Source organism: Molossus molossus, unplaced genomic scaffold, assembly GCF_014108415.1.
Source record: "Molossus molossus isolate mMolMol1 unplaced genomic scaffold, mMolMol1.p scaffold_m16_p_3, whole genome shotgun sequence".
Taxonomy (NCBI): Eukaryota; Metazoa; Chordata; class Mammalia; order Chiroptera; family Molossidae; genus Molossus; species Molossus molossus.
In genome coordinates this window covers 96115376-96141002 of record NW_023425366.1, presented here as the reverse complement: position 1 = coordinate 96141002, position 25627 = coordinate 96115376, and the positions used below count along the sequence as shown (strand labels likewise).

At 40.6% G+C, this 25627-nt stretch overlaps 1 protein-coding gene across 2 annotated transcripts in view; it reads right to left on the bottom strand.

Annotated features, from left to right (window-relative positions):
- Positions 1-18760, bottom strand: part of LOC118641460 (zinc finger protein with KRAB and SCAN domains 1) — a 45126-nt gene extending 26366 nt beyond the window's left edge. Inside the window, exons 1-6 of one of the 2 annotated variants that reach the window (XM_036278750.1) lie at positions 18630-18760; positions 9991-10510; positions 8719-8872; positions 6674-6765; positions 6269-6395; positions 3107-3925 (exon numbers count right to left, since the gene is read on the bottom strand). In XM_036278750.1, the coding sequence (XP_036134643.1) occupies positions 3107-3925; positions 6269-6395; positions 6674-6765; positions 8719-8872; positions 9991-10416 (1618 nt within the window). In that variant the 5' untranslated portion in view covers positions 10417-10510; positions 18630-18760. Of the gene's footprint in view, positions 1-2963; positions 3926-6268; positions 6396-6673; positions 6766-8718; positions 8873-9990; positions 10511-18629 lie in introns of those variants that run through there. The other variant, XM_036278744.1, reaches the window with a different exon arrangement.
- Positions 18761-25627: the final 6867 nt, after the last annotated feature.

Below are 25627 nucleotides of genomic sequence, written 5' to 3'. Positions count from 1 at the left end.
GCTTTGCCATATTACCACATACAATAGATTCCCTTCTGGAATGAATTATCTGATGTACCTAAGATGTGAATTGTCTCTGATGACAAACATATTGATCTCTCTGTACATATTTAGCATAGTTTTTTATGCCTTTAATAAAATATTAAGTGCCTTCCATATAAAGATGCCTCATACATCTCTATTCCCAGGCTTTCTTTCGCCTTGCCTGCCAGGCCAGAGTAGAAACAAATACCCCACATCTTGAAGAACTTTACTTCTCTTCCTGGCAAGGTTAAGGTATTGTTTTAAAAAGTCCTTCAAAAAACTTCCATTAGGTCAACTAACATGCTACTGGTTAACTATGGAGTAAACTCTTAACAGACTTCAGCCAGTCAAGAACTTCTGAATGACTATCCTAAACACTAATTAGACGTTATAAGCCTTTTGACCATGAGCCAATTACACTTTGCATGGAGCAGCTGAAAAATGCAAAGCAAATGGTTTTAATCAACAGTTGTAGCCTGCTTTCTTCAGGAAACATCTTCGAGTAGTTGCTTCAAAGATGGCATCTGCTGAAGATCTGAAGCAACCAGTGGCTATCCCACAGAGTACAATATCCCAGAAAAGTGGGAATTAAATGTGGGGGCACAGGTTATTTTAACTTTAAAAAAAAAAAAAAAAAAGATGGGTAAATTTCATCATGTTCTGGCTAAAAAAAAAAAAAAGCCAATGTGGAACCAACCAAAGTTCTTTCCTTCTTAAGAACAGTCAGTGCTTTGGTCAGTGCCTGGACTTAAGCAGCTCACTGCTTTCAGTTGCTTCCCAGCAGCAAGTCTTTGCTCAAAAGCACCAAAGGTTTTCTGCACAACCATTGCTGTGGCTTACTTTGAAGAAAATCCTAAAAGCATTTCTTCTACTTTCACGTTACTATAAAATATTCCTTAGGTATGTTTCTGGAGTATTTTTCTAAATTGAATGAATAGAAATATTCTGATCACCAGCTGACTTCCTTGAAGTTTCCCCAGGCAACATTGATGAAACTGCTTAGAAACTATAGAGAAGCTGTAGTTGGTCCAAGTTATAGATATAGAGAGGCCAAAGAATTACTGCTGTGCAGATTTTAGTTTGGTTTGCAACTGAGGCAACAGCTGCCCCCACCTCACTGGCTCCCCATAAAGCCACACTATTTCACAGGCTTGAGCTGTTGGTTAGCAAACAAAATGATGAGTTTTAGTTCTGTTTCTTGATGGAAAACCTCAATCGCTATGTGGGGGTTTCCTGTTACAGGGATAATCTTCAGGTATGTTCTTATTCTATGTGTCTGTTACCGGAGGGCTGTCCACAATCTTTCGCATGCTCTCAGGAGCAGAGTCATCTCTACCCAAGTCTCTGATGACTACCTACGTATCCCCCATACTTGGGTCTCCTGTATGTGTATCTGAAAAGTCTCTGTCATTAGCTTCCAGGCAGCTAATTGCAACCTCCCGCACAGATGATGGAATATTGAAGTTTTATAACCTCACCCCAGTCTTTAGCGAGGAGAAAGAGAAAAGAAACTGTAGTATGACTGATATAACCAACCACATCTTAGCAAGTTGGTGAACTTCGCAGAGCAACTAACACATTTGGTAATGGCCAGCTAATGATGTCAAATGCTTTTGTGAAGTGTCTGGAAAGTGTGAGGGAAAATGTTTCCCTACATCTTCCTTTTTCTGAAAAGCAACAAAAATTATGTAGTCTGAACTATATTTAAAGTTACACATGATTCAGAAAGTGCCCAAAGCCTCGTGTTGTTCAGCAGCTGACTGAAGAAAATTCTGGCTAAGATCTTTGCCATAGAGAGATGTCAAAAATGGCCTTAGTAAGTTTTTGTACTTTTCTTATGATGATGATAATGGAGTCATTTCTGATATTCCATGGTATTTACTCACTGATCCATGTTTAGATAGTCTATGCAGACAGTTAATCAGTGCCTTTCTTTTATATTTAGAACAAAAACATTATTAAGACCCTGGAGCTTTAGCATGCCTCAGGCTCTGAATGTCCTCTTGAAAAGCTGGGCCAGGCTACCATGTTTCAGGTACTCAAAATTCACAGGGCTTCATTGTAAGTGCAAAAGTCCTGTTAGAATCAGGCCACTTTTGTGTTCAGTACTGTGTCCAGTGCTGTCAGGGATATAAATACATCTCCTGTCAATCAAAGCATTGTTTTTGGGGAGTGATGAAAGCTTTCATAGATGAAACAATGAAGGATTAAAAGACAGTATATAATCAAGTGCTAACTTGTGGAGAAATGCATTTCAGAGTGCGATTAGTGCTTTAGAGATTTCTTCCAGAAGGGAGAGAAGTGTTTTGAATCGCTGTTGCCATTTCAGTAGAATTTATCTCAGCGATGAGGATAAAACCATCTACATTTGCGGCAGTCCTTTGGAACTGTAGACTGGTGCACATACCCTCTCTTTCAGGAAGAGATAGAAATCTTTGGTTTGATACTGATAAGCACAGTCCTAGATTTCTATACCTTTGGTAGGCTACCAGTGATCATATATGATAACTTATCATATATATAACTAGTTTCAGCAGCATGTCCCAATGTAGTTTTTGTCTTAACTGTCCCTCTTTTTTGAGAAATAAGGTAGAGCAAGATGCTGGCTAACTAGGGCTTGTTTGCAGCAAGCAGCTTTTGACTTCAGTATCATTTCTACAGAGCCAATCTTAATCTTTCAATTCTATACTGTGGTTGCTGAGAGTCGAATAGTGCCTTAAAGGTATCCTCATTACTGAAAAGCTTGACATTTTCTGTGTGTGCTTTTATCACACATGAAAATATGTGGCTTATCCATTTAACTAGCTTTTCCCTACAGGGCTGTATGGAAGAATTACATGCCCACACACTATGCAAAGGCAGCACACTGCTAATCTAACTATAAGGATCCTTAAAAGTGTGATTTTTCTTTTTTAATCTGTTGAGGATGTTTTTTCCCTTCCATGAGCACGTCTCTGAAATAATTTTAGAAACAAAAGGGGGAAATGGCTTGTTGACAAATTCTCACTTTACACACAGCTTTTCAGGAATGCTCCAAATGCATCAAGAGAGGCTGGGCTATACTCAGAGGCTCGCTCCCTTGTATGGATTCTGTGATGCAGAGTGAGGGTCGAGCTCCGGGTGAAGGCCTTGCCACACTTAGTGCACTTATAGGGCTTTTCTCGAGTGTGAATTCGCCGATGCAAAATAAGGTATGAGTTTCGGTTGAAAGCTTTTCCACATTCGCTACATTCATAAGGTTTCTCTCCTGTGTGGATTCTCTGATGTTTTGTAAGGTCTGAGCTCTGGCTGAAGGCCTTCCCACACTCATTACATTCATAAGGTTTCTCTCCAGAGTGAATTCGCTGATGTAGAATGAGATTTGAACTATGACTGAAGGCTTTGCCACACTCATTACATTCATGAGGTTTCTCTCCCGTGTGGATTCTCTGATGCAGTACAAGATTTGAGTTCAGACTGAAGGCTTTCCCACACTCACTGCATTCATAGGGCTTTTCTCCAGTGTGGATGATTTTATGGCGAATAAGGCTTGAACTCCTTGTGAAGCATTTACCACACTCATCACATCTATGAGACTTCGTTCCTGTCGGAACTTCTTCAGAGGTGTGAAAGTTTGAACTCAGACTGAAGCTTCTTCCCAATCCTTTACCCTTCTCCCTGGGACCTCTCTCTCCTGTAGTTGGTTTCTTTTCTTTGACTGTAGTTGGCCCTGAATCTTTCTTTTCTTTTCCAGTTTTCTCTTCAGGATTCTTCTGCTGCCTTTCTGCTGTTCTGCCCTGCTGTTCACGTTTTTCTCCAAAATCTTTCTGGATTCTTCCTCTTGTCTCGCCACGTGATGCTGAGTCTCCTCTGACTTCAGCCTTGGAAGTCGACTCCTTATTCTCATTCCTGTTTTCACAACCTGATACAATAAATAGAAAATACAAATAGCACCTTTTTATTTTGAATCTATAGGTTAATGAAGTGACATCGTTTTCTAGGAAGCTCCTACATGTCTGCAAAATGACCTCACAAAGATAAAACAGAAGAAAAATAAGAAAAAAAATAGAGAAAATGGAATAAAGTTGAAAAATGAGAGGGCAGGAGGAGTGGAAAGGACAAGAGGGAGTGTGTGGAGAGGACGGGAATGAACAGACCTACTGGAGAATGAGCAGTGGGACAGAAACAGTTAAAAGTGAAGGGATGAAGAATTAAGAAACATAAGAAGCAACAATTCACAGTTCTATTATTTGGTTACCCAATAATTAATCTGAAAAAACAAATATGCATTTAAAAACTCATGTTGTTCATAATGTAAGAATTTATGAGCTTGAAAAGAGAATGGACAGGTCTTTCCTAGAAAATAATAAGTGGTATTAGCAGAAATAAAGGAAAAACAAAAACGATTCTATTCTGTGAAATTTTTTTATCAACAAGGAGATGGTTAATGGACAAAACAAAGAGCTCTGAACAAGGCAGGTTACATGGACCTTCAGACATAGGACATACTTTCTCTCCACCAGGGAGAATGGGGAGACCTGACAGAGACGAAGGTGAAGAAGTTGGTTTGGGCATTAGAAAACATAATAAAAACCTTCACTGAAAGACAACTGAGAATAGAAAAGAAAATGAAAACAATTCTAGCTTGCCCATAAAGGAGACACTAGACAACAAAATTTTAAAAATGTATAGCTGATCCTCTCACTTTAGCAATCGGCATATTAAAACATTGGAATATTTTTATTGTAGACTGCTATATTTACTTTGTTTCAAGTAGAGATTAAAAATTGTTCAACAAATATATATTATTTTATATATGTTTATATATATCCCAACTCTAGTCTTTTTTTTTATCCTCACCCGAGGGCATTTTTGCATTTATCTTCAGATAGAGCGGGAGGGAGAGGAGGAGGAAGAGAGAGAGGGAAACACCGATGTGAAAAAGACACATCGACTGGTTGCTACTCAAACGACCCCGATCAGGGCCAGGGACAAACTGAAACCAAGGTACATGCCCTTAGTGGGACCTGAACCCGGGTCTTTCTGGTCCGCAGGCTGACACTCTAACTGCAGAACCAAACCGGCCAGGGCTCAATGCTAGTGTTTATTTGGCCTTAAGAAACTTGTCCATAGACAGGCCCTTGAATGTAACTCTTGAGGGAGCTGAATAATATTTAATCCCTGACTTTAGTGATGAAATTGCCATAAATACTAAACCAATTGTAAGAAAGATGAAATTGGTCTACTTCTTTTTAATTCCAAGCCCAGGTCCTTGACTATAGTTACCAGATTAAACCCCATTTTTTAAAAAAGTTATTTTGGAATAGGTAATATCCAGCTTATAAACACGGATCTTTCTGTGCTTTAATTTTCATCTAATCCAAAGTGTAAGTACCAAGAAACCACAAACCCCAGTTTTCCCTATGGTTCAAAGAAAAACCTGAGGTTTCTTTAGTAATATCCTTTTTTAAGGAAGTTTCCTTTCATTTGCCCTCTCTCTGTCTTTCCCAGGAAGAGGCCTCACTGTGGACTTCACTGTGACAGGACTTAAATTTGAGTGCTTCTCTGCAGTATTGTTTCTCAGGGGTTGAGATCTAGCAGAGACAAATGGGAATGTCTGTTAACTGTTTGTTTATCTTATATAGTTAATGCCTCTTAGAATGTCTTTGTTCTTACTATACACCCAGGAACCAGAGCTCTTCATAGATTACTATTAGGTTTGGAAATCAGGAATCCTGATCACAAGGGAGGTACAGGCGCAAGTTCATAGACTTATGTAAAGATGTCACAGAGCATAGCCTACAGGACAAAGACAGAAAGTCCACGAAAGGATGCTTGCTTGGTAGGTCCAGGAATGTAGTCCCAGGTTAGGATTAGAACCAATGATCAGTTCTCACTTGGCCCTCACCACCAGGAAATACAGATACTCCCCCAATAGAGGCACCTAAATTGTAACCCTTAGGGAATGGGGCAGAATCGTCCCAAATAATGGAGTGGTAGAAGAGGTAAGGTCTCAGATATAAGAGTATTTCTTATTTCAAACAGCAAAAATGACCTATACATTAAAAAAAAAAAAAAAAAAAATCTACTTGAAATTGTACCAGACTTTTGGAGTTAAATGTTCTCATTCTCTATCTGGTTTGAAGAAAGGAGCTCAGTAGTTTCTAAATCCTTGTCAACACTCAATTGAACGTGTCAGAGATCCCACAACTAACAAAAAAAGGCAAAATAATCTTATCAGACAATAACCCTGCATCAGTCTTACCCTGGGAAAACACGTTCCCATAATTCTCCTGCCTGTTGTCCCTATTGAGATTCCTCCGAGCCAGGTTCTGACATCCCCATTCCTCCAGGATGAGGGACACGGCCATGTCCTCGATCTTCACCATTGCCTGAAATAATATGAGATTCCCACACTCAGTTCCCCCAAACCTCAGGGACAAACCCACTGCCCAAAACTGGAGTTAGGGACAGAGTTTACTACAAACCTACAGGATGCTGGGAAAGAAAAGGTGACCCTGCCAGGCTCTGGGGGGTTGAGTGGTGGGTGGGTCTACCCTGTGAGCAGGAACATCAAGAATTGAGTGTCCTGGGTAGAGACGGTTAAAAGACCTCCAGGAAGAGAGGCAGATATGAGGGACTCAGGAGGGCAGAGGGGCCCACGGCTCACCTGGGAATCTGCCGTGAATAGTGCAGATGCCATCGCCTGGTCTCTGGGATTCCCCTCATGATGAGGGGCAGGAACGTGGGTGGCAGGGACAGCTGAGGGAGGAGAAAGGAGCTGTGAGTAAAACCAACTCTGCTCTGGGCCTCCCCTCAAAGAAGGGCCCAGTGGCTCTCTTTTTCCTGCACCAGCATGTTCAATGTTCAACTACAGAACAGATAACTAGGGGGAATTAAAAAAAAAAAGCATGACCTCCATTTTCCCAAGACTTCTATTCTAAAGCAGGACAAGAAATTATATAAAAGGATCCTTAAAATCACCTGGTCCAACCCCTATGTTTAAAAGAAGGGGAAACTAAGGCCCTGAGAGGGTAAATAACTTGTCCAAAATCACAGAGTTTAGAATGGCAGAGCCAAATCTAGAACCCACGTTCCTACTCTGAACTACAGAAACGGGTAACCTTCAGCCATCATTCAATCCTGGCTCAAAATGTAATTTTCTCCATCTGAGAAACAAGTAATAGGACATCAGAATCGCATTTAGTTGTAAAAAAATACAAGGAAGAAAGGGAGTCCTTGTACTTTTGGGTAAGTTTTGTCATTTTTTGTCTACTTTTCTCTCACTTATCCATGTTTTGATAAAATATATACATGGTTGAAATGTTAATGAAACATTTATAAATATATAAAGGTATGCATAGTTTGACACTCATCTAATAAAAGATATCTATAATATGTCACATAATCATATTAACTGCAATGGATAAGAATAATTAGAAAGCCTGGCTGGTGTGGCTCACTGGTTGAACCTTGACCCATGCACCAAGAGGTCGTGGGTTCGATTCCCAGTCAGGGCACATGCCCAGGTTGTGGGCCAAATCCCCAGCTGGGGGCATACAGGAGGCGGCCAATCGATGTTCTCTTTCATCGATGTTTATGTCTCTCTCTTCCTCTCCCTCGAAAATCAATTAAAAAAATAATTAAAAAAAAAAATTAGAAAAAATTTTAAATGTAAAATTAAAATCCTTTCTTGACAAGTAATATTAGAGAAATTAATTTGAAACTGAATTACTAAACTTGTAACTATAACAGACAGTACAATAATAAAATAAGTCAAAACAAAATGTCCGAAAAGATTAAGTACCTGGCACTTTAACCTTCTGGGAGTTAGGAAACATTTTGGAAGATGAACAGTACAAAGAGGAAATTGAGAATAAATGCATATGCCTCAATTCATTAAAGAACTATTTACTAAGTAACAACTGTATGTAACAGAGTCTCTAAAACTGTTACTCTGGTAACCTGAAGATCTGCTCTGGCACTTAAAACCATGAATACCCTCCTTTTCAATTTCCTGATTTCACTCCTTGTAGAGAGCGGACAACTTATATACCCTAGAAGGTCATAAATGGGATTGGGTGGACAGTGGTGGGTTAAACATCACAGTGTACTGGTTTACACAGATTCCTCCAGCATATGAATGCTGGCTATCCTCCAGAATGCACAGAAGAGAATGCTTCCTTAAGCTCTAATAATTAAACTGATTTTTATTTATATGACCCTGAAATGATGCTTTCCCTCATGTTCCTCCACCAAAACTAAAAAATTTCCATCATTTCCCATTGTTTGAAAATTCTGAAAGTAACCCAGAAAAAGTGATGCTATGCAATATTTTTATACGTTTTAAATAAATAAATTTAAAAATGGATTATAAAGTAATTTATGATATACTATAGTGTTTCAAAATCCAAGCTGAAAGTATATCACCTCTTCCCAGCACTTTCCTATAAAAAAAAATGTGTTAGATACCAGAATGCTAACAATGCAATAAACAATGTAACGTCTACTCAAGTTCATTATGCACATTTCATCTATTTAACTCCTGAGATTGGTTTGTAAATTATACTTCCCTTCCTATTTAGTAATGACAATAATGTATAATAACAAAGAAAAAAGTACACTCTTTTATTACAGGCACTTAGGAACACAGAAGAGGCACACCCACCCTGAACAGTTTGCTTCTTTTCCCCCACGAGAAACCTTGCTCCTTACCCCGTGACTGTAAGAGGCGGGGTTTCCGAGATGAATGCTTGAAATGGGACTGGGTGGCCTCATGATGAAGATCAAAGCTCGAGGACTCCTGTATAGGATCCAGAGGCACCATTCCCCTTGCCAGCATCTCAGGTCCATGAACTTGACCTGGGACCTGAGGACAAACAGATTGGGCTTGTGGGTAAATCACTTTTTAACAAAGACTTTAAATGAACAAAAAGAAAACAAATATACCAGGATGCAGGGAAGAGAGGCCAGAATACTTTGTTTTTTTTTTTATCCTCATCCGAGGACATTTTTGCATTTATCTTCAGATAGAACGGGAGGGGGGGGGGAGAGAGAGAGAGAGAGAGACATCGATGTGAGAGAGACACATTGAGTGGTTGCCACCCACATGACCTCAACTGGGGCCAGGGACAAACTGCAACTGAGGTACGTGCCCTTAGCAGGAATCGAACCTGGGACTCTCTGGTCCATGGGCTGATGCTCTAACCGCTGAGCTAAACTGGCCGGGCCAGAATACTTTTTAATATTCAGCCCAGCCGGTGTGGCTTAGTGGTTGAGCATTGACTCATGTACCAGGAGGCTGCCACTTCAATTCCTGGTCAGGGCACATGCCCAGGATGTGGGCCCGACCCCCAATGGGGGGCATCCAAGAGGAGGCCAATCGATGTTTCTCTCTCTCTCTTCCCCTCACCCTTCCTTTCTCTCTAAAATCAATAAAGGAGCCCTGGCAGTTTGGCTCAGCAGTTAGAGCGTTGGCCTGCAGACCAGAGAGTCCCGGGTTTGTTTACCACTAAGGGCATGTGCCTCGGTTGCGGTTCTGTGCCCGGCCCCGGTTGGGATTGCGTGGGTGGCAACCAGTTGATGTGTCTCTCTCACACTGATGTTTCTCTCTCTCTCTTCCTTCCTCTCTCCCTCCTGCTCTATCTGAAGATAAATGCAAAAACGTCCTCAGGTGAGGATTAAAAAAAAAAAAATCAACAAAGGAAAAAAAAAAATTCAAGCAAAGCAGGAAGAATAACCACTACAGACTACTAACACTAACTTACATTAGTAGCTTATATATTAGTTTATTTTGTATATATAACATTATATATGCATATATAACATATATAGTTATTATATATTATATAGGTAGTATCTTATATATTACTACTACTACTAGTCTAATACTGAGACTGCTAATACTAGCTTTAAATCAGTAATTTTCTCTTTGCTCCAGTCTCAAAGTCCACGTCCTATTCACACATAAGTTTCACCTCTTCTCACCTGCTGTCCTGATAAATCAAGCTCCAAATCTTCCAGAAGAGACACGGCCTCCTCCCCACTATCAGGACGGTATTCCTGCAGCCAGACTTGAAGCTCCTTGGGCAGGATGGAAAGGAACTGCTCCAGCACCAGCAGCTCCAGGATCTGCTCCTTGGTGTTTATTTCTGGTCGTAGCCACTGATGACAAAGTTCCTTCAGTCGACTCAGAGCCTCTCGAGGCCCAAAAGTGTTCTGATAACAGAAGTGCCTGAAACGTTGGCGGAAGATCTCTGGGTCAGGTGGAGGAGTCTCCTGCAGGCTGGAATCCTGACCCCACATATGGTCTTCCTCATCTTCCTCTTCTACCTTCACTATTACGATACCATCCTTCTCCTGGGCAGCCTGGGGGGACAGACCAGTGGCTTCCCTTGATTCAGCAGTCATCATTCAGGCTCAGGGAACCGACTTGATCCAAATAAGAGTCTGTCCTCTCCTTTCCGTCCTAGGAGATGTTCTCTGATTATCTGTTTCTGTATGATTCCTGAAGTATTAAAAAGTTATTAGTACCTTTATGAAAAGTGACCTGTGCTACTAACACTTCATACAAGGCACTAAGAATGCCTCTGAATAAAGTAAAGGGGGGAAAAACACCTCCAGATTCACACTGTTTTTACTGTCACCTTATACATTCAAGTTTGCCTCCAACAGGCAAATTCTACCCTCAGAGTATTTGCCTGAGTCTGAGCACCTTACTTCCAGGAGGACAGCAGGCTATGACATCATGCCTTTACAGTGCTTAACCTAGTGAGAGCTAAATGTCAGCAGGGTAGAGGCAAGAGACTTCAAGCAGTACACACGCAATCTTATTTCATCCCACAACATTCCTAGCATGTAGGCACAACTGCTAGTACCATTTTACAGAAGACATGAGTCTTAGATCATTTAAGTAATTTGCTCATCAGCAGGTGGCTACCTACCTAGTAAAGTCAACATTCACACCAAATTTGAAGCCCCAGAATTGCTAACCTACAATCTAGCTATTTCTATTATTTGTATGGGTACTTTGGTCTGTCGAAAGGGAAGAGGGAACTCCCTATTTCCCCACACAGAGGGCTGCCAAGGTGCCCTTATTTACTTCTTCACTTTTAGGTATTGTGATGTTTCCTGGTTTATCTGACAACAGTTTGTAGAATAATGAATTATTTTATCTAGTTTGTAGAATAATGGATTATTGTATCACCTTTTGATTAGTTTGTAAGAACAGGTGATTTAAGGTCATGGAAAATGGAAAAGTACTAACTGAATCTCAAGACAAGTAGGGGACTTGGGGAGTAGATGTAATGGGTGAAGGGGTCAAATGGTACAAACTTCTGGTTATAAATTAAATAAGTCCTGGGGATGTAATATACAGCATGGTGACTAAAGTTAGTAATACTGTATATTGCACATTTGCAAGTTGCTGAGAGTAGATCTTTAAAATTTTCATCACTAGAAAAATTCTGTTTAATTATGGTAACAGATGTTAACTAGATTTATTGTGGCGGTCATTTCACAATAAATACAAATACTGAATCTTTATGTTGTACACCTGGAACTAATATAATGTTATATGTCAATTATATCTCAAAAAAAACAACAACCCCAAAACAAAAAACCAAAAACACGAGAAAAGCAGCTTCAAAGGTTTTCACAGAGAAACTACAATTACGGAAAATACTGATGACACCAACACACATGAACGAGAAAATGGCACAGCTGAAGTTTCTATTTAGAGCAAGGTTTTACTCGGCTAGATTACGAGGCAAAAACCAAAGTTGATCTAAACAACAAGTAAACCAATCAGTGAGAAAATAGCTTGCTTTAAAAAGAAAAAGGGGAGGGGATTTGAGGAAAGAACTACTATGAGTACAGATGTATGTTGGAAAACATACATTATTATGTAATTTTAACTGCCAAAAATGATTAATTATTCTTATTATGTACACATTTTAAAAACTTGGAAATATTTTCTAATCTGTTTAAAAATCTTCCAAATGAGAAATTTTAGTGGGTCTTAAGCCAGTTTATTAAAAATATAAAACACCTTTTGATTAGTTTGTAAGAACAGGTGATTTAAGGTCATGGAAAATGGAAATGTACTAGTTGAATTTCAACTCCAAAAATTTAGCATGGTTGGTGGGTGAATTACTAAACAGAGTCAGTCAACAATGTGTTTCTTCCATCTGAATTGACAAATCTTTGTGAAGTATCTTTTTCATTTCTACAACCATCAAATGAAGCATCAAATTCAAGTTTTAGAGACAGAGTATCCAATTGCTATATCACAATGAGTTAAGCCAAGAGTTTTAAACTAGAGAAGCATTTTTAATTGCATGGCTCTCAATAAAAAAAAAAAAGCAAACAAAACTATTAGTAATTTTGGTGACAAAGGGATCATGTACATTTAAAGTGCAAAGGTTATTTTTAGAGAGCACAATTTAGTGTATTTGTTGTTTTATTATACAAAATATTGGTATAATAGTACACGTATGTAATTTTTAGTTTTTAATTGATAAGAATGTGTGACCATAAAAGTTTAGAGATGAACATTTTAATTACAAAGAATATGATTTTAGCCCTGGCCAGTTTGGCTCAGCAGTTGGAGTGTCGGCCTGTGGACCAGAGAGTCCTGGGTTCAGTTCCCGCTAGGGGCACGTACAAAAAAAACAACAACACTAAAAAACATGATTTTAATCTGAAATCACAGGATTAGTTTTTCTATCTCATTTTTTGGTCCTTAATTAAAAACAGAAATCCTTATTAAACTAGCATTGTTATTTATTAATAACAATAAAGAACATTACATTAAAAAAGTTTTCTACTTAAATGTAAAGGAAATGGGAATTAGGTCATTTCTCCAATAACACTAAACTAGTAAAAAGTCCGATTGCAAACTGCCTTCTAGCTCTTCCCTTTGATTCCTTCAGACCTGTTCTGTACCCCACCCTGCCTGCTGTGGTAATATTTTGTTTTTCAACTTCGGAGCAGTTTTCCCAACAAAGTCCTTATAGCTACAATTATTCAATTTCCTAAACATTTCTGCATATCCACAATATGCAAGGTATTCTGCTAAACCGAGGGGAATAAAAAGATGAGAGACAGCTCTGGCTGGTGTGGCTCAGCGGCTAGAGCGTCAGCCCTCAGACCAGAGTCCCAGGTTCAAGTCCAGCCAAGGGCACGTACCTCAGTTGTGGTTCATCCCTGGCCCCAGTTGGGGGTCGTGCAGGTGGCAACCAATGGATGTCTCTCTCTCACAATGATGTTTCTCTCTCTCTCTCCCTCCCACTCTGCCTGAAGATAAATGTAAAAATATTCTCAGGTGAGGATTAAAAAAACAAAACAAAACAAAGAAGATGAGAGACATATAGCCCTGGCCGGTTTGGCTAAGCAGTTAGAGCATTGGCCCATGGACCAAAGAGTTGTGGGTTCAATTCCAGTTAAGGGCACATACCTCAGTTGTGGTTCAGTTGCTGGCCCTGGTTGAGGTCATGTGGGAGGCAGTCAGTGGATGTGTCTCTCTCACATCAATGTCTGTCTGTCTGTCTGTCTCTCTCTCTCTCTCTCTCTCCTTCTCTTTCTCTTTCTCTCCCTCCCTCCCTTAGTCTCACTCTATCTGATAATCAATGGAAAAAATATCCTCAGGTGAAGATTGGAAAAAAAAAGATGAGAAACATGATTCCTATTTTTATTTTCACACAAATAATTACAGTACAAAATAGAATGTGCCAACTGTTCTAAAGAGGTTTCAACAGGAGTGCCAGAGGAGCTCTGAGAAGTAACCTATGCATTAGTAACTGATGCATTAATAAGGCACCTTCTAGGAAGAGGCCCTCCTGAACCTGGGGCATCAGTACAGCCAAGACCTCTAAAGATGCTACAGAAAAAGGCAGCAAATAGGTAGTCCAAGAGATCAACCCTTTGGCTAGCTTAACCCAACTACAGGCTAAATAATTCCTGTAAGCCTTAGTTTCTTTCTTTTTATTCTAAAAAGTCAAAAGAAAGACTATCTTTTCCTGCTGTGTCCCACAATTATTTTCTACCACCCTAATTCAAGCTCCTTATCTCCTGGCTAGTATAGTGCCACAGCCCCACACAGTTTCTCTAGCTTCAATTTCCCTCTGTTCCAATAAGAAAAATATATCAAGATCAATACAGTATCGCCAAAGTATGCTTCTGGTCATTATCTCCTACCTGTCAATTATTGTCATGGAATCCTCAATATCTACTAATTTAGCGTTCGAATAATCCACCACACTGTACTTTTCCATTTTTACCTCCTACTACTTTTCTTAGTAATGATCCCTTGTATTTCAGTCTATTTGGCCCATTAATATTCCCTAAGCATAGGGGATGATTCTCTATCTTCATCCCTTTGGCTGTAACAAATTCCTACCATATCAACCACAGTAGTCAAACTTTTTATTTTTTATCCTCACCCAAGGACATTTTTCCATTTTTTGTTCAGATAGAGTGGGAGGGAGAAAGAGGAAGAGAGAGAGAAACATCGACGTGAAAGGGACACATGGAGTGGCTGCTACCTGCACGACCAACCAGGGCCGGGGACAAACTACAACCGAGGTACGCACCCTTAGGGGGAACCAAATCTGGGTCTCTCAGGACCACAGGCCGACGCTCCAACCGCTGAGCAAAACCGGCCAGGGCGTCAAATTTTTAATCACCTTTCAAGATGTATGTCTCCTGACATTTTCAAATTAAATACCTTCCTTCTTTAAACACCCTTAGTACTTTGTTCGTATCTTAAGGTGTTTATATTCCCCTTGTATTATCATTATTTGGGTTGCAGTTCCTATTCTCTACCTCCCATCTTAAGCCCCTCAAGGACAAGGATTCTTGTCTTCTTTGTACTTATCTCCTACAGCACCTGGCAGAGTTTAATTCTGTTAAGCTGAATAAAAGAAATAAGAACTATTTAGACAAATACAGTTCCCCTTGCCATCTTCTTATTGCCTTTAATGGCAATTAGTGACCAGATATCTACTAATATCACTCAGGCTCAGAATCTCACCTTCCTTTACTCTTCTCTAACATTCATTCAGTCTCCAAGCACCAAAGAGAAGCAAGTCTTTGTTCATACTTATTTTTCTATCTAGTTCCATGAAGTTCAGCTTCCTCCCTTTGGTTCACTGCCTTCATTTTTTTCCCACACTTCCCTCACCTCCTACCTTTCAGATTATTCTTCCTAAAATTCTATAGGCTTGCAGTCAACAACCTCTAGTACTTGGTCCCAGTTTCCCCTGAAACTTCATTTCCCTACAATTTCTCCCCCTCCCTTGCATGAATCTTTTCCATCCAGAAAAATGAGTTTATCAGCCTTTCCTAAATATGCCTTGTATTCTGAATGCCATCCTCTCCTCACATAATACTCAATGCCCACTTATCATCAGAACTAAGCTAAAATGCCCCTTGCCACTCATCGCTGTTCAACTGAAGAAGCCTCTCGTAGGCATAACAGTAAGAGTCAATACTTACTGAGTGCTTTCTGGGTACCAGGTATTACATTAAGCATTTCACACAACAATCTTAGGAGGTAGGTATAATTATCATCTCACTTAAGGTTTGCTGATGTTAAATAACATACCCAAGATTACACAGCATCGAAAGGTACGACCAGGATTTGAAATTAGGTTTGAGGAACTGCTCAGTTCAAACTCTTAACTATCATACCACTCACTCTGTCCCAACATGTGGGGTAAGGAAGGACTTCTGTGTGCATACAGATTCTAAGAGGAAGGCCTAGGAAGGATGACCACTCAGGAATAAGCCTTATCTGACATCCAGCTTTCACTAGGGAGTTATGCAACAAGAGACACAGAAGATGTAAATGGGAATTATTTAAAATCAAGCGGGTAGGGCCTTCAAACTGGGTAACTGAACAGAACTAGGGCAGTAACTAGCCCAGCAATCAGAAATCTTTTTATGAAAATTCTATACTGTCTTAGCTATATTAAGGAGAAGAAAAGGAATCTTGATTTGTGCCCACACCTAGGTCAGAGTTTTAAAGAGTAAGATGCTCTTTAGTGGGACTTAATAGGAAGAGACTCTGAAAAGGAAGTGAGACCTAAATGGACAGATATTCCCTCATCCCCATCCCCCATTTCTCTATTCCTATTCTGGGCAAGAGAAAAGTCACAACAGCAGTGGAAAGGCTGGGTTTTATTTTAGTTTTCCCAGATGATGCGAGCACAGCTTTTCTCCTCTCTAAACTCCTAGCCCTAATGGTCTGCACCAAACATTTGCTATTAAGTTCTTATGCTATTTCTATTTCTGTCATTTTTCATGCCTTCCCTCCTCAACTGGACTATTGTTAAGGATATGCTTCTTTGTACCTTTTAGACCACTTAGGATTTCTTGCAAGCCTTCATTTAAAAAAAAAAAAAATACTTCACTGAATTTACAATGTTACTATTATTATTTTTTTGCCCATTCATACAGCATTTAATGTTGTCCTCAAATTGGCCACTTGGAAGAGTTTCATGGAGCTACTCTACCACTTACCAGCTAATAATTTTAAGCCAATTAATCTCTCTATGCATGTTTACTACTTGTATAGTGGGGATAATAAACAGTATTTGCCTTATAGAGTTGTTGTGAGGATTAAATGAGCTAACATATGAAAAGCACTTTAAAAAGTGTCTGGCATTTAGTAGACACGACAGAAGTACTTTAATTTTTTTTCAATAAACATAAGGTATGTAACTTGTACTTTCCAATTTTCAGCCTACTTAAAATACTAAGAAATAGGCGGAATCCTTCCATAGTGAAAGCAGCACAGGTTGGAACACTTGAATTCTAGTTACACATCCCTGAGTTATTTAACCTCTCTGGCATTCAGCATCCTTATCTGTTAAATTGGGGGAAGGAGGGAACTGGGAGGAGAATACTACCTCTGGGGTCCCTCTAAGCTGAAAAACATTCTGACATTCTATCTGATTTAGATAAGATTACCCCCAGCAATTGGTTTTCACTAAGGATAAATACAAACAATTTTCTTACAAAAAGGGCTTGGAGTTACAAGTTCACTTTATTCCACAGGCTATTTTCTAAACAGGCCATTATTTTTTCCAGGGTATATTGTAGTCTTCAAAGTTTAAACAAACTGCCCCCTCCCCCCATTTTTGAACAGAACTATAAACCGTTTTAAACTATAAAAAAGTTACCTTTAAAAGACAGCTAGCTACACAAAGGATATTGATACCATCCCAAAATGAAAAGGTAAGATTTAAAACTATGTATTTAGATGCAATAAAAAGAAAAATAATTTAAATGCTTAAATCAAGTAGAGAATAAGCAAAAGATTATGGTATTAGGTAGGTAGCTTCCCTGTTTGTATTTTAAGACTGGTGAAAACTGCCTGAAATAATGAACAAGAACGTTGCATAGTAATTCAGTGAATACAACTTAGAGAAACATGCTGGAACAAACTGTCCTTATGGTTCTCTATGTAATGAAGCTATTTCAGTTGGCCAACATATATAGTAACAGTGCTTTGTTGATCAGGTTACAATGAATTATCCACAATTCAATTCAACAAGTATTTATTGACCACCTCCAAATCCGCCTAGCATTGGCCTGTACAATAAATGCCTTCTTTGGTCCCAGGCCATGTAACAGGCCCTCTCTGTAATGAAAGTATCTTATTGTGTGTACTGGAGGCCCTGCAGGGAGGGGTGGGGGTGGGGGGCACTGTCAGGGTAAATTGTAGCTGAATTTTTCAATTACATTGATTAATGTTAAATTTCAAAATTGGAAAGACCTTTAGAGAAAACCTAGTTAATTTTATTAATGACAAAACAGAATTTGCGAAACGTCTTGTCTTATCCAAGGTCACTCAGGTAATCAGTCTCTTAATCACCCGGTGAAATTTCCACAAATTTTCTTCACTCTCACTCACGCCAAGTCAAGCAGAGTAGCGACTCAGAACCGAAAAAATACACCTAATCTTCCTGACAGCTTATTTCTAAAGCCTTCAAAATATTCCGTAAGGCTGAGAAAGAGTGAGTGGGATGTACACAATATCTGCTGCACCTGAATCACTTCTTTATCCACTCTAAGCTTCAACTACTCTTGAATCACCATTCGGGGAAAGGGTGGAGTGAGGATAAGCAGTGATCTGGAAACACGTATGCTGCACTTCAAAACGTGCCCATTTCTCGGCCTTCCGCATTTTTCACCTTAAGGTTCTGATGGACCCCGGAAAAAAAAAAAACTCTCACTGGAATCAAAGCAAATGGCGACTAAAGAAGAGCAGAAAAATCAGACTGGGGTCGTGAGTTTGCTCGCGACCCTGTTCTCAGAAACGTCAAGACAATGTTGACACTGTGGGCGAGGGGCCCGGAAGGGGCCCGCACCCGGCTTCTCCTCAGTCCCCGAGCATCCCCGGTCACTAGACCCTCGCCCCCTCCCCGCCTGGACCCGGGGTGGGGTGGGGTGGGGCGGGTCCCTGGGGGACAGCACTTTCTACAGCCAGGCCTGGGGAGGGACCAGGGACTTTCTCACATTCCGGCAGGGCCGCCTGGAGGGACCCTGGGGCCGCAGCCCACCCTCACGCACACCCCCCTGCGGCCCCGCCCGCCCTCCAAAGAGGCCGGCCCAAGTCTCACCGTGAGCCCCGGGAGCGGCCTTGGGGCGCTGGGAGAGAAAGGGAAGCTGACTCTGGGGCTCAGAACGGCCGAAGGGTGCTGCACAAGGACCTAGGCCCTCCCGACGCCTCGACACAGACACAATGAGTCACAAAGGCCGGAAGTGTGTCAGCACCTCGCCTTCCGGGACTGCGCTGCGCTTCCGGGTTCTCTCTAGGAGTGCGGGAGGACTTTGCTACTCGGTTCCTGAATCGCCGTGCTCGGCGCCGGTTCTCCGGCCCGTGATGGAGTCTACCCTCTGCTTGTGCGCCCGAGTTAATGGGGGAACCGACGAGAAGGGAATTCAGGCTTTATGAAATTCAACAGACTGTGCAGCTCAGATACCAATTCATATGAAAATTCGAATTCTCCTTTCCTCCATCTCGGGTAGTCCTTGTAATAATTACAGTTATTATCAAGCATAATTTAGTAATTGTATGTCTGTGGCAGAGGAACTGAAACAAGGGTGTAGACAGAAGAAGATCAAAGTGAAGCCAGGGGTGGCTGGTTTCACAAAACTGCCTTGGTAAGATTCTCTTGGAGATGTCTGCCAATTGAGTGGGTGGTGTTTTAAAAAACTTGGCAGTGAACAAAGGACGTTTTTCCACAACCAACTTAGTTTTAAGGTTCTGTGTTTTGCTTATGTGGCATATGCTATTATAGCAGTTTAAATGGAATTTTCATAGTAATAACAGACACGTTTACCTTCAAGGTGCTTTGACAATCTACAATTATGGCCTTCACCTTTATCTGGCAGCAGTTAAGTTGCTCCACCTTATGTGCGAGGGTGACCATGGCTTTAAATGGTTGTGACTTTACCCATTCCAAGACAAGTTCATGGAGAGACTAAACTCAGAAGCTTGGTAGCATGACTAAAATTGCTTGGGGGAGATTATTTTCTAAAAAAATACTTGAAAACTAAAAAGCAGTTACAGTATCATTAAATGAAAATTGCAAAATGGGAAAAAGAATCATCTGTAATCTCTCCAGCCTAACCCAACTATGATGGCTTTCATTTTATGCCTTTCCTATCTGTCTTCATATATTGTTATATATATTTAACTTATTAAACATAATTCAAAACTATAATTGTATTGGATAGGTGGCTGTTGTGCTTGAAGTACTTACCATATTAATGCTATATGACCACTTTTTGGACCACAGCTGATTGGATTAGGTCTGGGCACCTGATGGAAGCACAAATGACTATGTGCTGACCATTGGAACTATAGAAGTGGCCTTGCTTGAGAGCTCTGACTAATGGAACAATAGATCCCCTTTCTTGGGGAGTTTAAATGTGAAACATACAGAAAACCGGGGGCAAGCAGAAATCAGTAAGCAGAAGCCATTAGGTGATAGAAACCATGAAGCCATGGAAGTCATGAGTAAGCAGAGGCTTGAGAGAAAACAAACTGAGCTATAAAAACAAAGACAGGTGCACCACATGGCAGAGCAGAGTACACAGAAGGAGCCCAGCCACCTAGTACTTAGGGCCCACAGCATAACGGAGGTGACAGCCTGAATAATCTTCAGGCCCCAATGTTCATTTTCTGGATTACTTGACTTTGCTGAAAATGCCATATGTCCTGTCTCCCTAATTTTCCTGCATGTCCCCAGAGTAATCCCCTGCCCAGCAAAATAATCTAATTTTGTTCCTTGTCACCTGGAAAAGCCCAATGTGATTAATGTGAAAATCATATGTGAAAAATCATAATGTGAAAACACTTAATAGTGTATCATTAACATTTTAAACTTTGCTACACAAAATGGATACTTATCATTTTAATAGCTATATAGTATTCTACTGAGTAGCTGTACCATTAATTGTTTAATAATTCTTTTATTTCTAGATGTGTAGAATACTTTCAAAGTTTGCAAGTTTACAATATATTTAAATGAAGATTTTTGTACACGTGTCTTTTGGCTTATTTAATTAGGACAGATTTTGACTGAGTTAATAGGTATGAACTTAAACAAATACGTGTGTGTGTGTGTATCCATATTTCTTCTCCAAAGAGATTTAATTCATATCATTGTCCTGCAGCAAAGTTATTTACACCAGAAGGGTGGGAAATATCCTCCCATTGGCTTAATTTATTGGATCGCATCAGAATTATGGCAAAATTTATTTATTTATTTGTAGCCATTTATCACCTATCAGGGATTATGCTTGATTTTGGAGGATTCAAAAGGGACATTGCTCTGGTCTACAAGAAGTTTACAGTGACCAATGTGTGGGTCACCAAAATGCAAAGTGAAATGATACATAATCCTTTACCAAATAAACACACTTCTCTGCCCTGGTTGCAAGTTTTCCAGAGCAGATTTAAAGGTTCTGTGTGGCCCCTCTTCTGAAGGTTACTCTTTGCTAGTGGAAAATGGGGTTGTCTCAAGGTCAGCTGTGTTGCAGTTTCTCCTCCTGCTGCCCCTAAGTGCCACTGCTTTTTGCTGTCTTCTCTGAGTCCTCTGGCTTGGAAAGCTTTTTCTTCACTTTTTAGACCTATGAAACATCCATATTACAAGACTGTTGTGCACAATAGATGTAATCCTAAATTTCTGAATCAACAAGGAAGATTATAATAGTGAAAACTGGAATCAACGTCAAAGTGAATATTCAGCGTTTTTAGGTCTCTCAGCCATTAGGAATTTATTCCTAACCAGCTCTCTGATGCCCTCTCCAAGCCCTTTGTTTCATCCAGATCCTTCTTATATCTCCTTTCTTCTAGTATCCTAACAATCTCTTACAGCTTTTATTCAACTGAACCTTGATTTCTCTTTTTATGTATCTTGATTTATGTCCCCAGTCCACCCAAACCCACCCCTCAAATGCACACAGGGGCCAGGCAGCCAATGGCTGGGATAAATTTAATTGTTACCTGAGTGTGAAGTGAGACTGGGGATACCCACCCATCTGTTGAGCCCATTCTCTGGTTGAGGGAGAAAATCACTCTTCAGGCTATTGTTGCCATGTGCCAGAATTACCAGATAGGCTAATTTTTCCAAGGGGAGAAGGAAATGGGATTTTTAGATGAAATTCCTCCATTTTTAAATGGCACTCAGCAAACAAGGGGCACCCTCACACAGGGCACGTGCATACATGCACTCCCTCTGAGTTGGGAACAGACAGGTTTGTAGGTAGGTGGTGTGTGCTGCCTCTTGTCTAAAGAGCCCCATGGCCAAGGGGACTTTCCTTTCTTAAACAAGTTCCCTCAAGGGGTTTCCCTAAACAAAGAACCATCTGCCTGTGAAATGAATGCTGATCCTCCTCAACAGTATGGAGGTACAGTTGCAATTTCTTCTCTTTCAATAAATAGACTTTTTCCCTCCCACATTGCATGAGGGAATTGTGCATCCTGGAGGGGGACCCACTAGGCCCTCAGTGAGGACATTGATAGATGTGGCTGGTTTGTGTGTGTGTGTGTGTGTGTGTGTTTATTTTTAAAAAGTTTTTTTATTTTTTATTTTTTATTGATTCTAGAGAGAGGAAGGGTGAGGAAGAGAGAGAGAGAAACATCAACGAGAGAGAGCATCATTGGCTGCCTCCTGCATGGCCCCCACTGGAGATTTGGCCTACAACCTGGGCATGTGCCCTGACCGGGAATCGATCTGGCAACCTCTTGGTGCATGGGTCCACACTCAACTGCTGAGCCACACCAGCTGGGCTGGGTATTTTTTTGTTTGTTTGTTTTAGACGTAACTTTTTATTTATTAAAAAAATTTTTTTTCTTTATTGATGTTAGAGACAGAGAGGAAGGGAGAGGGAGAGAGAAATAGAAACATTGATGAGAGAGAACATTGACTGGCCACCTCCTTCATGCCCCCCACTGGGGATTTGGCTCACAACCTGGGTATGTGCCCTGACCGGGAATCAAACCAGTGACCTCTGGGTGCATGGGTTAATGCTCAACCACTGAGCCACACTGGCCGGGCATGGCTGGTTGTTTTTAATTCTTGGCACCACCACCTTAGATCAGAACCAACCTTCTCAATTCTTTGTGGCCCTCAATGCCAGGGGGAGTGTAATGACCCTGAAGAAATTCCCATGGAGTCTGTGAGTGGCACACTGGTCCTGCTTGCAGGAAGGCTGGTGTTCCCCAGGCAAGGTGAATGGCTGGAGCCAGAGGAGGCCACAGGAGGCCCTCCTGGAATCTGGGCAAGGAGACCTCAATCAGATTCATTGACTACTTTCTAAATTGTGTAATCTTTCTCAAGCGCTTCATATCTCGCAGCTGTAGTAGGTAACTAAAAAAATGAGCAGAATGATATTGCAGTCTCCTTTCCTCTATCTAGGACAAGATGAGTTAGCACCTGGAAAAGCTACTGATAAGTGCTACTCAAATATTGATTTGTACTGCATTAACATGGCTTTCACTGAGAAAAGGCTTCAAAGCACCTGTCAAGTGTGTGTGTGATGAGGGGAGGAATGGGGACAGGTTGGTGGATAACAGAAAAATCTTTCTTTTCCCCAAAGATATGGAAAACATTTCCCAGAAGCCATGAGGAATTAAGAAAATTAGTTTGGATTTCAAAATGGTGATGGAGTGAATGGAAGCTACACAGACCATCTCCCAGGACCAAACTGGAATTACAACTATAATAAAGACAAATCGTTGGGAAGAAACAACATCAATGCATCTGGAGAGGACCTGTATAACCAGGGACAATAAGAGGACACTAGATTGAGTCTGGTAGAAACTGTGGGGGCACGAGAGGGTGGGCTGAGAGCCGACGGACAGCAGCTGTTTTAGCTGAGAGCAGCTCCCTCGGAGTTAAAATCCCAAGTAAGCTCCAAGTGCAGAGGGCCTGGACAGAGCCCTAATTTAGCTACACCCCCTCACCTAGGGCTCCAGCAGAGGGAGGGCAGACTGGACTGGAACTGTGTGAAGAGACTTGGGAGCTTGGGAGCTTGGGAGCTGGGAAGGCAATGGGAGTTTTGTGTTGAATCACTCCCTCACAGGACAGTATTCATATTACTCAAAGAGCCCCTTTCCAGAGCCCCAGGGAGAAGCAATAGCCCCTCCCTCAGGAATTTAACACCACCTGGCCAGGCCACAGAAAGGCAAATTGAGGCTCATTAACAGCCAACAAGCATCTGCCCTACCCACTGGAAATCCTCTTACCCTGAACACCTGAGGGATTTTTTTCATTCAGTTGAGGGCTACAGCCCAAGGCTCATCAAGTAACTGAGACTAATAGCCTCCAGGCAAAAAGCCAGAGGATAACTGAACCTTTTCTGGGCTTGCAATTCTAAATCTATCCAGGAAGATAAGACTTGATAGTGGTGTTTAACTCATACTCATCCAAACCCAGTAGAAGGAGCCACAACCAGTGGAACACCAACGCCCACAGGGAAAATTTGGCAGGCTCCAAAATCCACTGAGACAGCCAAAATGGTGAAACAAAGAAACAAACCCTAAAATATAGAACAAGAGAGCTCTACTGAAGAAGAGATGAATGAAATGCAGTTAAGCAAGTTATCAGAGGCAAAGTTCAGAGTGATGATAATGAGAAAATTCAAAGCATGAGTAAATAGCTCAATAGCATGAATGAAGATATAGAAACATTGAAAATCAATCAATTGGGAATGAAGAATGACATAGCAGAAATAAAGAACACATTGGAAGCAATAACCAGTAGAGCAGAGGAAGCTGAGGACCAGATCAGAGTAGAAAAAAATCACCTAATCAGAAACCCAAAATGAAAAAACAGTTAAAAAAACAGGAAGACAACTTAAGAGAACTGTGGGACAATATGAAATATAATACAATATCTGCATCATAGAAGGTCCAGAAGAATAAGAAAACGAGCAAGGGTTAGACAATATATTTGAAGAAATAGTGACAGAAAACTTCCTTAACTTGGTGAAGGAAAAAGGAATTCAAGTTCAAGAAGCACAGAGAGCCCCAGGTAAGAAAAACCCAAACAGGCCCACACCAAGACACATAGTAATTAAAATGCCAAAAATTAAAGACAAAGAGACAATCCTAAAGGCAGCAAGAGATAAGCAACAGGTTACCTACAAAGGAACCCCCATAACACTATCAGCTGACTTCTCAACAGAAACACTACAGGCCAGAGGGAAAGCCATGAAGTAATCAAGGTAATGAAAAACAAGGATCTGAATCTATGATGATTCTATCAAGCAAGGCTATCATTCAAAATAGAAGGTGAAATTAAGAGTTTCCCAGACCAAAAAAAAAAAAGTCTAAGGGAATATATTAGCACCAAACCAGCGTTGCAAGAAAAGTTAATAGGACTGCTGTGATTAGTAGAAGAAATAGGAAGAAACATATAACCATAATAAACAAAAATGGCAGTAAATAAGTACATATCAATAATAGCCTTAAATATAAATGGATTGAATGCTCCGATCAAAAGACACAGAGTAGCTGATTGGATAAGAAAGCATGACTCATATATATTGTTTACAAGAGACCCACCTCACAACAAAAGACTCACATAGGTTGAAAGTGAAGGGATGAAAAAGAAAATCTTCCAAGCAAATGGAAAGGGAAAAAAAGCTGGGGGAACAATACTTATATCCGATAAAATAGACTTCAAAATGAAGGCCATAATTGGAGACAAAGAAGGCCACTATAGCCCTGGCCGGTTTTGCTCAGTGGTTAGAGCATTGGCCTGCGGTCCAGAGAGACCTGGGTTTGGTTCCTGCTAAGGGCACATACCTCAGTTGCAGTTTGTCCCCGGCCCTGGTTGGGTCGTGTAAGTGGCAACCACTCAATGTGTCCCTTTCACGTCAGTGTTTCTCTCTCTCTCTCTCCCACTCTATCTGTACAAAAAATGGAAAAATCTCCTCAGGTGAGGATAAAAAAAAAAAAAAAAAAGAAAGCCACTATATAATATTGAAAGGATCTATCCAACAGGAAGATATAACTTTGGTAAACATATATGTACCCAATACAGGAACACCAAAATATATTAAAAATCTTCTGGAGGACTTCAAAGGAGAAATCAACATCAAT